Raw genomic sequence first — 13,049 nt, 5'->3', positions numbered from 1 at the left:
TACTTTTAAAAAAAATTCAACTATGTATTATAAAGACGTGTGTGTTCAGTGGGAACAAATGGGCTTCAGGCTGACAGAGTAGGGAAGACAGAAACCAAGAGAAAGACGGACTAACACATTGTTGGTTTTGGTCCTTTTGTGGGATTTGTTGACATCAAAAAACAAAGACTCCTTATCCTTTGAGACTACACGAGGCAAATACTGTATATGTTTTTATCATGTGTGGTCAATAGATTGTTTGCAGTCAGGTGATTCTGATGACACGTCAAATCCAGATGGAGGGCGGAAGTGAAAAGCAGAGTTGACGAGATGGAGGGAATCCAGTTTGTCTTTGTTGCTACATGTTGTTGAGCAAAGTCAAGTCAATTGTATTTAAATTGCTTGAAATCACAATCACGTTGCCTCAGTGGGCTATACAATCTGTACAGCGAATGACATCCTCTGTCCTTGTTAAGTTATGGGGTGTACCCCTTAAAAGCAATAACCCCAATTAACTTTATAAAGCAAGGAAGTAGTTAGTTACATAGTAGCCACAAAATTACTTTTGACAAAGTGGTCAAAAGAGCATTAAATTCAAATAAGCTTTATTGGCGTGAATGTTGAAGTCACATTGTTGTCAAAGCTAAATGATATATTATTGAATGATTACATTTTACACAAGAAATCTAAATAGATGATCACAAGATAAGAAACACACTTTAGACGTACACAGGATGAAAACCGGATGAAACCTCTGTCCTTTGACGGCCTGTTTCTAAGGCCAGGCTGTGTCCACTCAGTCTGTATATTGTAAAAGTCTCATTCAGTTGTGGTCAGATACCACTGACTGACTCCACTCTTCCCGATGGTATACAAATGTTTGGGCAACTGTAAACAACACAAACCATAGGCATTTTGCCACATGTATCAATACAGTATGTATCATAAATCACTTCCTGCCCTCCATCAGCAGTTTGCTCCATAGCAACGGAATGACGTGACATCATATGTAGACAAGCTATTTTCCTGCAAGAGGTGACAAATGTAAGCTAAGGGTAACAGCAGCAAGCAAGCGTGTGATTGTGCCGTCTGTGGATAACAAAACGCAAAGGTCTTGCTGCCATTTGGAGCTGCCCACATGTGAAGTTGAACTTGAAGCTTGAGTCACACGATCAGGTTTGTCAAAACAAATGTCTCTGCCTGTTGAGATACTTCTCTGGACCTATACTGCTCTGCAAAATGACAGCTGTTAAAGTCAAAGCGCTTATTTTGTTCATTTAAGTGCTTTTCACCTGTTGTCTGTTTCCCTCCCACTGTCTCAGTCTCTTCTCATCTCTCTTCTTCAATCACATTAATAGTCAACAACACATCACTCTACAACAAGCACAGATCTTTAAGAAGTACACATCTGACACTACTCTGTGGTATTTATTGTCATTTCTGTTGTTCTTCTAATGCTACGCTGGAAGCATCGATGGGGAGCTGGTTCACAAATGTCGGGCTTCAGAAGTGGTGCATCATATTATTCTTTAATTCTAACATATCTTCAGATATTTAGGACTTTTCTGCAGGTTGTATGCAGCACTGTAGTGGCACGATAGCCCTTCAAACTTGGGTTTTTATTTATTAAAAGTGTATGTTCTCAGTTTTACAGCACTCAGTTGAATTATGCAGAACTTTGTGATCAAAATTGCATATAAACTAAATTAATTTAACTTGCATGAAGACTTAAAAAAGAAAAAAAACCTTCTGCTTTTTACCATAGCAATTGTATACGGTTGCAATTGAGAGTACCATTGAGCACTTGATAGATGTTTTTAAACCGATATGAAATAATGCATATTGCATTATTCCGCCGACCGTCAACAACACCTCTTCTGCTGTCTGTTTACCAGCTCCGGGCTCCAATGTACCTTATTGTACAAAACTTACAGAGACAGTGGATTTTATTTTGAAACTGTTATTTTGCTTACAGGTATTTCTGTTGATATGGCTGCCAAATGCTGTTATAGTTTTATCCATTGTTATCGAGTAAGTTATGACCTTGTTCTGATCAGTTGTATATGCACCAAGGTTAGACAGGGGAGTTTTGGAGATGCCTGCACCCCCACAGAGAAAGGAGGAAAAACTGGATGATGAATAAAGGCTTGTCAATGCCAAGCAAGTGTGATTGAGTAACTTAAATGAGATATTATGGTTTGTGAATTGAGCAACAAATATTCCATCCTCTTGAGTTTATCTTCGATCAATTGTCAATCAATAACTGACAGGGAAAGGACACTACTCCTTGGCCCCAGAGCCCCAAGAAGCTCCAGATTCAATGTGTGTATGGTTTGTGGAAATTTAGATAACTGCAAAAATGTTTGGGAATATGCCCTAGAAAATTTCAATATCAACTGAAATCAAAATGACTAAGTCCTGCATAATTAGCTCGTCTCTCTGACATGCTGGAAGTTATTTAAGGTCACCGGAATCCGTGTACTAATGAGAGGATAAAGGTGTAATTTGTCTCACTATGACAGGGTTCAAAGCTATCAGGAGAGTCCAAGTCCAGTGTCAATTAGATATATCTGTTCACACCCACACAGTCCTGGGAGCAGGGCCACCAGGTGTTTTTCACAGCAGACATTTTGTCTTGTCATTGCAGGAAAAGCACAGCTGTTAATACCTACATTACCACTGGCTATGTTCAGTTTAAGTGTACCAGTAAGTCATGACAGTGTGACACTTAGACAGCACGACCAATACCAGGACCCTGAAACCGAAGCAGCTAAATGGAATTCAGCCATCATTGCTTTATTATTTACACCTGTGACCACCACATGTGGCAAGTCAAAAAGTCTTACAATCACCTGTGTGGGTTAAGCACAGTGCTTCTTTTCTGGTGTGCCCCCTTCAGATGCTAATAGAAGTTAATGCCCCCACCCTACAATGTTTTATCATTCATTTACAATGATAGGGGAAGCAATAAAAACAATAAACTAATAAAAATGGATCCAAGTTATTTTGTCTGTTAGTTTTCCCAGCATAAATAATATTCATGGACTTATTTTCACTTCATATTTTTACCCTGGTCATCTATTCCCCCTCTTTGACAACCACTGGTGTCCAGGGCCTCTAAGACCCTGTCTCACTGATGAGTTCTTAGTTAAAAACTATTTTAATTCATGCCCTTATTTAACTATGTATTGAGTTCACAAGCATTTTTTCTATAATTTAGTTCCACTTGTTTACTTTATGTATCAGCATACATATACAATGCACAGAGAGACTGTGACGGTGGTGGCCTCGGGACCTTTATTGGATTAATCCGGCTATGCTCCCAATGAATAGTCTGTCTTGTTTGGTCATTCTGTTCAATTTTTGAAGCAGTGCTTAGGCAATTATAAGAACACGTATGAAGGAATCTTTAATTAAAAAAAATAATAATCTGTGACAATTATTTAGACAGAAATGTGGACTTGTAATTGGACTTAGGCTACTTGTTAATGTGGAAAAACTAAACTAAAAAGTCAAACCAAAACACAGTTTCGCTTTAAGGATATTTCCGGGAGTGAGGTAATCGCCATAGATTGTTTAGTATTGAAGAAGAATCACCTCCACAGTCAAACAAGATCCACTGTCCATCCTGGAAATAGAGGCGTCTCTCAAAACGTAGTAATTCACGGGTAAATTTCTAACATAAGGTAGAAACAAACCTTTGTTATGCTAGCACTCCTCACGTTTTTGAAATGACACGTTTGAAATCTTTGGTTGCACGATATTTCGTGAAAGTTGCCCTTATAATCACCACACAGCCTGCTTGCCTGCTTCTAGACGTAGTTCGTAGTTCGCAGAAATCACTACAGAGTGAGACCTCGCTGCGTCTTCCTCCTCAGTCTATCTATGTGTACATGGCGGGGACTTTTCGGCGTTTAGCTACATGTCACATCGTCATCAGCACCTCTGTGAGCAGGTGAGGCGAGGCTGCACTCTCACATCACAACCTAAACTGTAGAGCTGTCTGAGAAGAGTCACACAGACAGAGCTCTGCTAGGCTACACAACACATTCATATCTCTGTCTGAGAGCTGTCGTGTTAGCTTGACCACTAATGTCACAGGACGCGTGAAAGGCACTTGTCATGCTCTTAAATGCAGAAATGACAGAAATGTGTCTGTTAGCTATATTTGAACACACCATGAGAAGTGTTCAATGGTCCCTTTGAGAGAGTCATTTCCTTGATGTAGCCATGTAGCATCAAATGTGGCTAAAACAACAGTGAGCCAAATGCAACTAACGATTATATTCACTATAGATTGATCTGCTGATTATCTTCACGATTAGTCCATACATTTCTTGTCTTTAAAAATGTCGACAACAAAAAAAATCTTAAATAATGCTCATTATGTCTACAAAATGCTGCAAATAAAATGACAGTGTGTGAGAGTGAGCAGAGAAACTGTGCCTCAACAGGTTTTATAATTATTACACGTGTGATACTAGATTATATCTTTCCCCTAGAGGAGGATGTTGACCAACAAGAAAGAGGCTGATTGACTATTAACTTTTACTCCCTGTTACGTAACTCCTCCCATTCACTCCAGTGTGTTTGTCCTCTTGCTGCTCGAAGGTGGTTGTGTGCTGCTGACCGTCGTTGTTTCCAGTCTGTGAGAGGAGGAAGAGCAGCGTCCAGCCAACACTGCAGTTTATCTCATTTACACTCAGCTCCAGGTAGGTGCTGTTTTGTGAAATGTGCCTGTTTCACTGACTTTCATTTAAGTTCATTGAATTAAACAACCAGCAAAGCTCACAACAGCTTTATCCCACTGTGATGTAGGGGAAATGTTATCTAATTAATTAATAACTGAGTAAGCCGATATAACACCTGGGTTAGTGTTTCACTCTAGTAAACACTAACCCAGGTGTGATAGCAGTGTTTGGTTGTTATTGGACTGAAGTCTTTGCTCCTCAGGGTCCACCATGTCTAAGAAGCTGCTGGTGGATGTAGACTGCGGGGTGGACGATGCTCAGGCCATCATGTTGGCGCTGGCCGCCCCCAACGTGAAGCTCCTGGGCATCACCTGCGTGCACGGAAACACCACAGTGGAGAATGTGTGTAAGAATACACTGAGAGTCCTGCAGGCCTGCAATAAACTGGAGGTGGGTGCACACAGTCAGTGGTGTCCTTTTTCTGATCCCGACACAACTTAGTGGTGGATCTTTTCAGACCAACATCTGTGTGTTGCCAGCTATTAACTGGAATTTCTTGGCGTCATGTGACAGGTCAGGGTGCTGCTTATGAAACTGACCATCAATGAGTTATTATTCCTGAATTCACATGACTGCAGGAAGGAACCAGTGTGAGCTCAGTTAGCTTTAGTAGAAAGTTTAACAAACATATCAAGATTAGACTATTACATTTTTATACCAAAATAACTGGGGAATAGTCGCTGGTTTTAGCTGAGGGTGCTGAAAATAGGAAATGAAACCAAACATCTGACATGATATTATCAAATCACAATATTTAAGTAATGACATTTGATTACTTTGTTACTTTTGGATTACCGATGGCAAATATTCAAAGAAAGACAGGTGTTCAGAAATAACTTGCACAGTATTGTGATATGTTCATGTTTTCTGCTTTGAAGACATAATAGTGGCGCAATTCACACGCTGTGAAAGCATTTCTTTCACTGGAGGTCATGGGAATGAATTGGCAGCTGTAAGATTAACTTTGGTTTCCTTTGTGGTTTGTATCATTATAACAAGTCATGTGAATGTTGCTTAAATTGACAGATGTCAGTTTTGGAAGCCGTGTAATTAAACACTTTCCCTTGTGGTATGTTTTTCATTTTTCTTCTTTTCTTGTGCCAGATTCCCGTGTTTAAAGGTGCTGCTAAGCCCGTCCTTGGGAACAGCATCGACGCGGGACACTTCCATGGGCAGGATGGGCTGGGAGACGCTCCTGATCCCAATGCTCCCGGTCTGGATCAGGTTCAGAAGGAAGGCGCTGTGTCAGCTATGATCAGGATTGTCAATGAGAACCCAGGCGAGGTGAGAGATGTGACACAGCTCTATGTGTGCTTCTTTGGGGTTTTAACTTCAAATTTAAAAAGATATATTTTTCCTCTTATCTAAAGAGCTTTTTAAACATCTAGATTGTTTTGTGTGAGAATCTCATACCCTTGACGGAGCCAGATATAAACATTATGGTGCCTGGATTAATACATACAACTACGTGTAAGAGGAGAAACCTGAATATGTGATTTTGGGGTGAACTGTCCTTTTAAGTCCTGGGTTTTATTCCCCAGGTATCTCTGGTTGCCACAGCACCCCTTACCAACCTGGCTCTGGCTGTGAGGATGGATCCATCGCTTCCGAGCAAACTCAGAGGGCTCTACATAATGGGAGGCAACACTGAATGTCAGTAAATTCATAAACTTCTAGTTTTTTAAGAATGTGTTTTAGCAAAAGGAATTGAAGGTGACATAATATACTTGAGATAAAGGACTTATTTAAATAATTCTTCCACATTTGCACCTCTAACTGGCACAGACATGACTTTGTGCCTCGGAAGCTCAGTTAGTCATCTCCTATCTCATATTATATCTGTTGAAAACTCGAAACTGAGTGCCATTCATCATTTAGCCTAACTAATGAGTAATTGATTAACAAAGTATTTTTTTCAAGCAAAACTGCTAAACATTATCTAATTGCAATTTCCCCAGTGTGAAGAACACTAATCAACATTTTTCACCGTTTCATAGACCAAACAAATTGAGAAAATAATTGACAGATTAATGGAAAATTTTAAAAATGGTTAGTTGCAGCCCTAAAATTAAGCAAGATGACAATTTTCCTTTATTTCTGGTGCTCTCCGGACAAAAAAAAAGATCAATTAAGATGAATCAAAATTATAATATAAAGTTGTGTTCACATTACTTGAGAATTAAAATCCTTGTCTATCAAGTGTTCTCAATATTCTGTCTACATCCTTCGATGGTGGAGTTGTGTGTGTAATCTGAGGTTTTTCTGTCGTTTACTCCTTCAGCTCGAGGAAACACCACAGTGTGTGGCGAGTTCAATTTTACAGCTGATCCAGAAGCTGCGTACATCGTACTGAACGAGTACCAGTGTCCTACCTACTTGGCCTGCTGGGAGTTCACTTGCTACAGCAAGCTGTCCTGGGTGAGGCTTCATCTCCCTTCTCCTTCCTGAGTCAAATTACAGCATATAACCTTTCTAAGAAAGCAAATGCATCAATGAACTCATCAGAGATATGTTGCTGCTCTGTCTTTATATCTTTCCTGCTGCTGACAGGAGTTTTGTGACGCCTGGTTGGCGCAGGACACCGATAAAGCTCGCTTCATGGCACGGGTCTTCCGCCACAGCATCGAGGCATCCAAATCGGAGCGCTTCAACAAAGAGTTTGTCGCTGGCTCAGGTTTCATTTCCTGTGACTCGTATGCCATCGCAGCCGCCATAGATGATTCATTCATCACAGAAAGTGACCATTATCCAGTGAGCGTGGAGCTGACGGGCACACATACCAGAGGCATGATGGTAGTAGATACTGTGGGCTTCCTGAAGAAGGCTCACAAGGCTTTTATCATTAAGAAGGTGGATATGAAGATGTTCGAGCAGATGATGATGGCTGCTTTAAAATAACATAGGCTTTAGTGGCCACCAGGTCCACATATTTTCGTTTTCTGTTCAGTAATGCCTCTTACTAATCTTAATGTATACCACATTTGTATCATTAAAGGTTCTTTTATATTTTACTTGAAATCTTATATGTCAGTCAGGTGCATTTTCGATGATAGTACCTCATTACAACTTTAATAGAAACTCTTGAACATTTTTGTCATTATTTATTAAGTGTTTGTTTTTTCATCGCACGCACGCACTCACTCACTCACTCACTCACTCATCGACAAAAAGCTCCAGCCAGTGACGGCTCCAGGTTTTTCCAGCACTGATGAGTTGGTAGTCCTTTTGTCTGTCAGTGTGCATTGATCTATATTAATTAGTCCATTGCTGCCCAGTATCACAACACGTCCTTCAGATGAGGTTGGAAAGCTGCTCATACACTGACCTATGAGCAGAGCTCTCATATCATTACACGTATTTACAAGTGCTCATCCAGTAGTCACTCAACCATATGGCAGCTTCAGATGGTCCCTCAGTATCCTTTCCTTCCTCTGAATCTTGACCTTGTGTCCAGCTGTCAGGAGGACACACAGGGGTTAGTCTGCAGCACAGCTAAAAAACATGAGTCAAGTTTCTTTGAACAAGACAGTAGGATTTAATTTAAACATCAGCAATTTGTTTTCAGGGAGTGGAACGTGCTAGGTCATCAACGCTGGCTTACCATCGACCTCTTGCACTCAAAGAATGATGTCTGCAGGGCTTTGCAGTGGCCTTCCTTCAAACACTCACTGGGCATCTTTCCCTCCTGAAAAAATGAAGGAGCCAGTTAGAATACACTGGGTCCTTAACATGAGCAAAATGGTCATTCCCCAGCAGCAACAAGATCCTGTCTCTGTGGCTCCCTGTCCTGTGACTGTACAGGACTTACTCAACTCTAGATAACCCTTTTCTTCAGGCTGGCGTGCATACCAATTAATTTGCAGCCTTTAAAAGTTTCCGTGTGGTATGTGGCTTTTCTTTACAATGACAACATTGCATAGTTTACACATTAGTTCATTCAAACTAAAGAAAGTAGTAAGAGGGCAGTGAATTTAAAAGATTAAAAAAAAAAACATTAGCTCTTTTTCATTATGAGATTTAAATATTAATGTCTGGTCCCTCTTACATTGCTCTCTGCTGGACATTTTAACACAACAAGAACACCTGATCAAAGCATTGGTTTATTGACTGATAGTTATTATTGTGTTCTTTCTGTAGGGTGTGTAGGTTGTATTGAAGAAGAAGAACATACAGACAAGAAATTAGTCGACACCACACTATTGTTGTCCTGACTCACACGAGAGTAGTGTTGTCACAATACTGAAATGTGTAACTTTAACAGAATATCCTGAAAAATACTGATGATACCATGGGGAATTATTGACCTGACAGTGAGGGCATGAAATTGTAGTTTTTTATTAAAAGATAAATATAACAAGGCTACAACAAAACAACAACATACAACTTTTCTTGAAAGGTGGTAAAGAACAGCAGAATGGCTGTAGTCAACAATATCACACTGTTTTATTTAAATTGTTTTGCCTAACACCTTTTCTGTCTGTATTTTTATTATATGAAAACATGTTAATATTGTTCCTACCATTCAAAACTCCACAAAATCTTATCCACACACAGGCTGAAAGGAAATGTTTCCAACACTGTCGGCACCTAACGCTAGTGAAGTGCTAGCCTGATGTCAGCAAACGTTATCATCTTGACGAGAAGGTAAGCTAGCTGTCAGTCATGGTTAGTAAACGGGAGACTTTGATCTACACGCTGTCAGACACATGTAAAAGTGGTTGAGTTGTGTTGACCTGAGTTTTATCTCGAGATTTCGTCTGAATTCCGCGGACGCAGTTGTTATCATTGAGGTACCAGAAGACATTAACTTACCTTCACCACACAGTCGTGCTGAAGGAGACACGCCTTGAAGTCCTCTCTGACCCCGGCGCAGGCTCTGGTGTCTTCCTCTTTATCCTCGTAATATTTCGGCATTGTGCGGAATTCACTTTTACACAAATATCCCCTTTGTCGTTGAACTCACAAGCGCAGGAGTCAGCTAGCTAAACGCAGTGACATCGATGTTGTTATAAAAAACTGTCAGCCATGTTTCTCGAACGGCATGGTGGGAAAACGGAAGTACCTAACGCAAAGAAGTGAATGCTGGGAGGGTTTGTAGTTTTTCATGTATGCTTCGTTTAGAACGTAAACTTTTCTAAATTTGAAAGCAGGAATGTGGATTTTAGTCATTTTGAATTGGACTTGATTCAGTATTTAGATGATTTGCAACTTGACTTGACAAAATCAGTGACTGGAGACTCGGCTTAATGAGGTTAAAGACTCGTGACTTGACATGAAGACTTGAATGGATGTTCATTTTGTTTTCAGTTTAGTTTTTAAGTTCTTTGGTGGTACATTTTGGTGGCATTTCACTTTTAAAAGATGATAGTGATCTTTTTGTGAGGTGAAATTAAGAAATACATAAGCTTCTGTCATTTGTTTGATTACATTTAGTTCACTGTATGACGACTGAAGTATCTCAGTGGAGGGGGACTTGACTTGTCTCTCTCAAGACAAAATGACTTGGGATGTGCTTGAGACTTGGACCAGATGTCAGCTTAAATGTAATATAAGCAGATCATCATCCATTTGTGAAAAGTTAAAAAACTATGTCAAATTAATTAAATAAATAAATAAAAATAATAATAATAATAAATTCTCATCATGTTTGGAGTGACTTTACAGCTGTTCTCAGATCAAACCTCGTGATGCAGATGGCATGAGTAATGCAAGTGCAACAGAATCACAACACAAAAAAATGGCCATGACTTTCTACCAACATTTATCATTTATTTCAAATATGTCCATGTAAAATGATGTCAAAAACATCAGAGGCAGGCATACACATGTACATGATGAAGGCACATGAACTGATGGGTGTATGGGGTTGTCGAGGAAGGGAAGAGTTCCTTTTCTTTTTCATCTCCTGTCCACTTTTCACAAATACAGTAAGGGGGATCACATGACCGTTCATGCTGTTTTCATGCATTCAGTTTCTGTTTGTATGTGGATTCAGGACAAAGGGTGTTTCCCCTTTCAAAACACATTCCACCGTTTGAGTAGCTTTCTCTTAGTGTCTCCCAAAGAGGCTGAGATCAAGCGACTTCAGTTTTCTTGAGTACAGCTCTAGCATGGGTGGTTTGATCAAGGGGTGGAGGAGGCTTCTCTTACCAAAAATGTAAAAATGACAAATAATAATCATGCATGTGAAAAAGCACGATCAGCAAACATTGTCCCATTACTGTAACAAGTCCACCAAAAGGCACTTCACTACCCCCTTGAATAAACCACTGCGATGTGAAAATTAGTGACTTTTCACTTAAAAAACAGCTTCCACTCAAAACATTGGCCACACACACACACGCACACACACACAAATACAAAACATGTCAAGTGAATTTCAAGAAACTATTGAGTGAGGCAGAAGAGAGAGTGAGGGAAAGGAAGAGAAATAATGCTCATTGCTTTTTTATATAGTATTTACAATCAGTGAAAGTTCTTACACAACCTCAGCCAAATCATACAACAATGGTGCACTCTGCAGTGATCAGTAGTCATAGTATTTTGTCCAATCAAACAGATACTTGTTTGGACAAAATTAATTGTTGCTGTGTTTTTGGAGGGGTCGGTGAAATGAGCATCCTCTGTGGGAAGATGGGAAATTTAAGTACAATGGTGAAAAGTGTGATGGTAACAAAAAAATCGTGAAAAAGCAGTGCAAATCACGCTGTTTTAGATGATAATCTGGTACACGTTCGTTTTAACCCTTTTCACTTCGATAACACCGAGATATTATTGTCAACATCCAATCACTAATTGGATTGTGTGTGTCATCTAAAAATGTTAATAAATCCAGCAATCAGAGTGTAGGCAAAAGTGAGAGGGAACAGATTGGAATTGTGTTGCTGAGACAATTTCAAGGGACTCGGGTATAAGGCACGTTTTTCCAATTTTGACCAACAGCAGAATCTATTCACAACTCTCCCAATATTTAGTCTATAAGCAGCTGAAATAAAACTGTTTTAGTTGTAATCTTTTGCTTCAAGTGAAAAGAAACTGGTACAGCTTCAGCCACTTCAGACAAAGCAACTTCGCAAGTAACTAACAGTGAAAAAAAAACGTACAATATCAATTGAGAAAAAAAAAACAACAAAAACCCCCACAACAGTGCACAAATAAAACAGACTCTGAACTACCATAAACATCTCTTAATAGAATAAAAATATATTTTACCTCTTGTACAAATTAAAGATTTATTTCAAATAAATTAAGTCACCTTCATAGATCGTCATAGCTGTAACAATATATCAATATAACAATATATTCCTTCGGGAAAATGACGGCAAGGCAATGTCTGATTGGTTGTTACTAAAAATGGACACTGAGGTCATACACGGCCTGTCAGACAGGAGGTGAGATAGATAAGGTGTCATGGTACTTCTTGATGGACTGGGGTCGTTACCATGGAATCTGGCCTACGGTCAAAGTTGTAACCGACATCCTGAGTTTGTGTTTTCAGGACGAGTGGAGTATTAGTGTGTGACTGACAATACTCTGGAGGTGAGGGAAACATTTTCGTCTGGGCTGGTGTTGATCTAGAGCTCTGTCACCTCTGTCGAGAACAGAGAGCAACTGGCCATTAGTGATGACAACATTCTTGATCATCACGGGCTTTGTTGCTGAGGCGCTAGTGACAGTGCAAAGCCCCAGCTTGCCCAAAAGGTGGCAGCATTGAGTAACAGAGAAGGATTTGGCAGCATCGACACCAGTGGCCAGGTGACTGGTTCTCCCCAGATGTGAAGATTTTGTCCTCATTCGTCCAGACGTTTTCTGATTGTGATCAAAGCTGCTGAACGACACAGTCACTTTGAGAGCCAGAGCTTGGAACGGATGTCTTCGCACACGTCGCTGTTGTTCTGTAGACAGTAGTATTCACATTCTCACAAATGAATTAAGAGCACAAGAGTGGGGGAGAGATGCAGAAAGAAAGGGAGAAATCGATCGATGAGAGGAAGCAAAGTAAAATACATTAGGAGGAGCAGGGACAGAGAGGTGGCGTTCCTCAGACAAGCTCAGATGAGCGACTCTAGTGGGCTCTAATGACTTCACTGCTGGTTGCTAGGTGCCAGAGGCCCTGCGTAAGCAGTCTAGAGAATTTTGGTCCCCCTGGGGCCATGATTCATGTGCCCGCTCCAGAAGAATCAGCCAGCTATCCTCTTTATATGTATCTGCAGGAGGAGAGTAGAGCATCAGCATGTGTTATTGGATACAAACAAGGAGTAGTGGCATTTATCGTGTGTGTGATTGGACAGAAAATTAACAGGTGGTGGTGAGCAATTG

At 40.1% G+C, this 13,049-nt stretch overlaps 3 protein-coding genes across 3 annotated transcripts in view; 1 reads left to right on the top strand and 2 right to left on the bottom strand.

The window, feature by feature from the left end:
- The first annotated feature begins 3,854 nt into the window (after window positions 1–3,854).
- On the top strand, window positions 3,855–7,741 carry LOC141002870 (inosine-uridine preferring nucleoside hydrolase). The gene is made up of 7 exons (XM_073474279.1): window positions 3,855–3,934; window positions 4,591–4,691; window positions 4,933–5,120; window positions 5,835–6,014; window positions 6,272–6,383; window positions 7,012–7,148; window positions 7,281–7,741. Exons 1-7 carry the CDS (start codon window positions 3,873–3,875, stop codon window positions 7,626–7,628), a joined length of 1,128 nt encoding a protein of 375 aa, XP_073330380.1. The 5' UTR covers window positions 3,855–3,872; the 3' UTR covers window positions 7,629–7,741.
- A 75-nt stretch (window positions 7,742–7,816) lies between these two features.
- coa5 (cytochrome C oxidase assembly factor 5) lies at window positions 7,817–9,771 on the bottom strand. The gene is made up of 3 exons (XM_073474280.1): window positions 9,543–9,771; window positions 8,332–8,415; window positions 7,817–8,184 (listed from the first exon to the last, which is right to left on the bottom strand). The coding sequence occupies exons 1-3, from the start codon at window positions 9,642–9,644 to the stop codon at window positions 8,143–8,145; spliced, it is 228 nt and encodes a 75-aa protein (XP_073330381.1). The 5' UTR covers window positions 9,645–9,771; the 3' UTR covers window positions 7,817–8,142.
- Window positions 9,772–10,474: 703 nt separating this feature from the next.
- The window catches only part of mgat4a (alpha-1,3-mannosyl-glycoprotein 4-beta-N-acetylglucosaminyltransferase A), a 36,524-nt gene continuing 33,949 nt past the window's right edge, over window positions 10,475–13,049 (bottom strand). The window contains exon 16 of the mRNA XM_073473279.1: window positions 10,475–12,937. Coding sequence (XP_073329380.1) covers window positions 12,911–12,937 — 27 coding nt within the window. The 3' untranslated portion in view covers window positions 10,475–12,910. The remainder of the gene's footprint in view (window positions 12,938–13,049) is intronic.

Source organism: Pagrus major, chromosome 9 (assembly GCF_040436345.1).
Source record: "Pagrus major chromosome 9, Pma_NU_1.0".
NCBI lineage: Eukaryota > Metazoa > Chordata > Actinopteri > Spariformes > Sparidae > Pagrus > Pagrus major.
Note: the sequence above shows the minus strand (reverse complement) of the source record. Positions and strands in the feature narration are given on the sequence as shown.

Coding starts and splice junctions, on each gene's coding strand:
- coa5 (XM_073474280.1), bottom strand. CDS start 9,644: ATGCCGAAATATTACGAGGATAAAGAGGAAGACACCAGAGCCTGCGCC. Junction 8,416..9,542: donor AGCACGACTGTGTGGTGAAG/GTAAGTTAATGT, acceptor TCATTTTTTCAG/GAGGGAAAGATGCCCAGTGA. Junction 8,185..8,331: donor TTGAGTGCAAGAGGTCGATG/GTAAGCCAGCGT, acceptor TCCTCCTGACAG/CTGGACACAAGGTCAAGATT.
- LOC141002870 (XM_073474279.1), top strand. CDS start 3,873: ATGGCGGGGACTTTTCGGCGTTTAGCTACATGTCACATCGTCATCAGC. Junction 3,935..4,590: donor ATCAGCACCTCTGTGAGCAG/GTGAGGCGAGGC, acceptor TGCTGCTCGAAG/GTGGTTGTGTGCTGCTGACC. Junction 5,121..5,834: donor AGGCCTGCAATAAACTGGAG/GTGGGTGCACAC, acceptor TTCTTGTGCCAG/ATTCCCGTGTTTAAAGGTGC.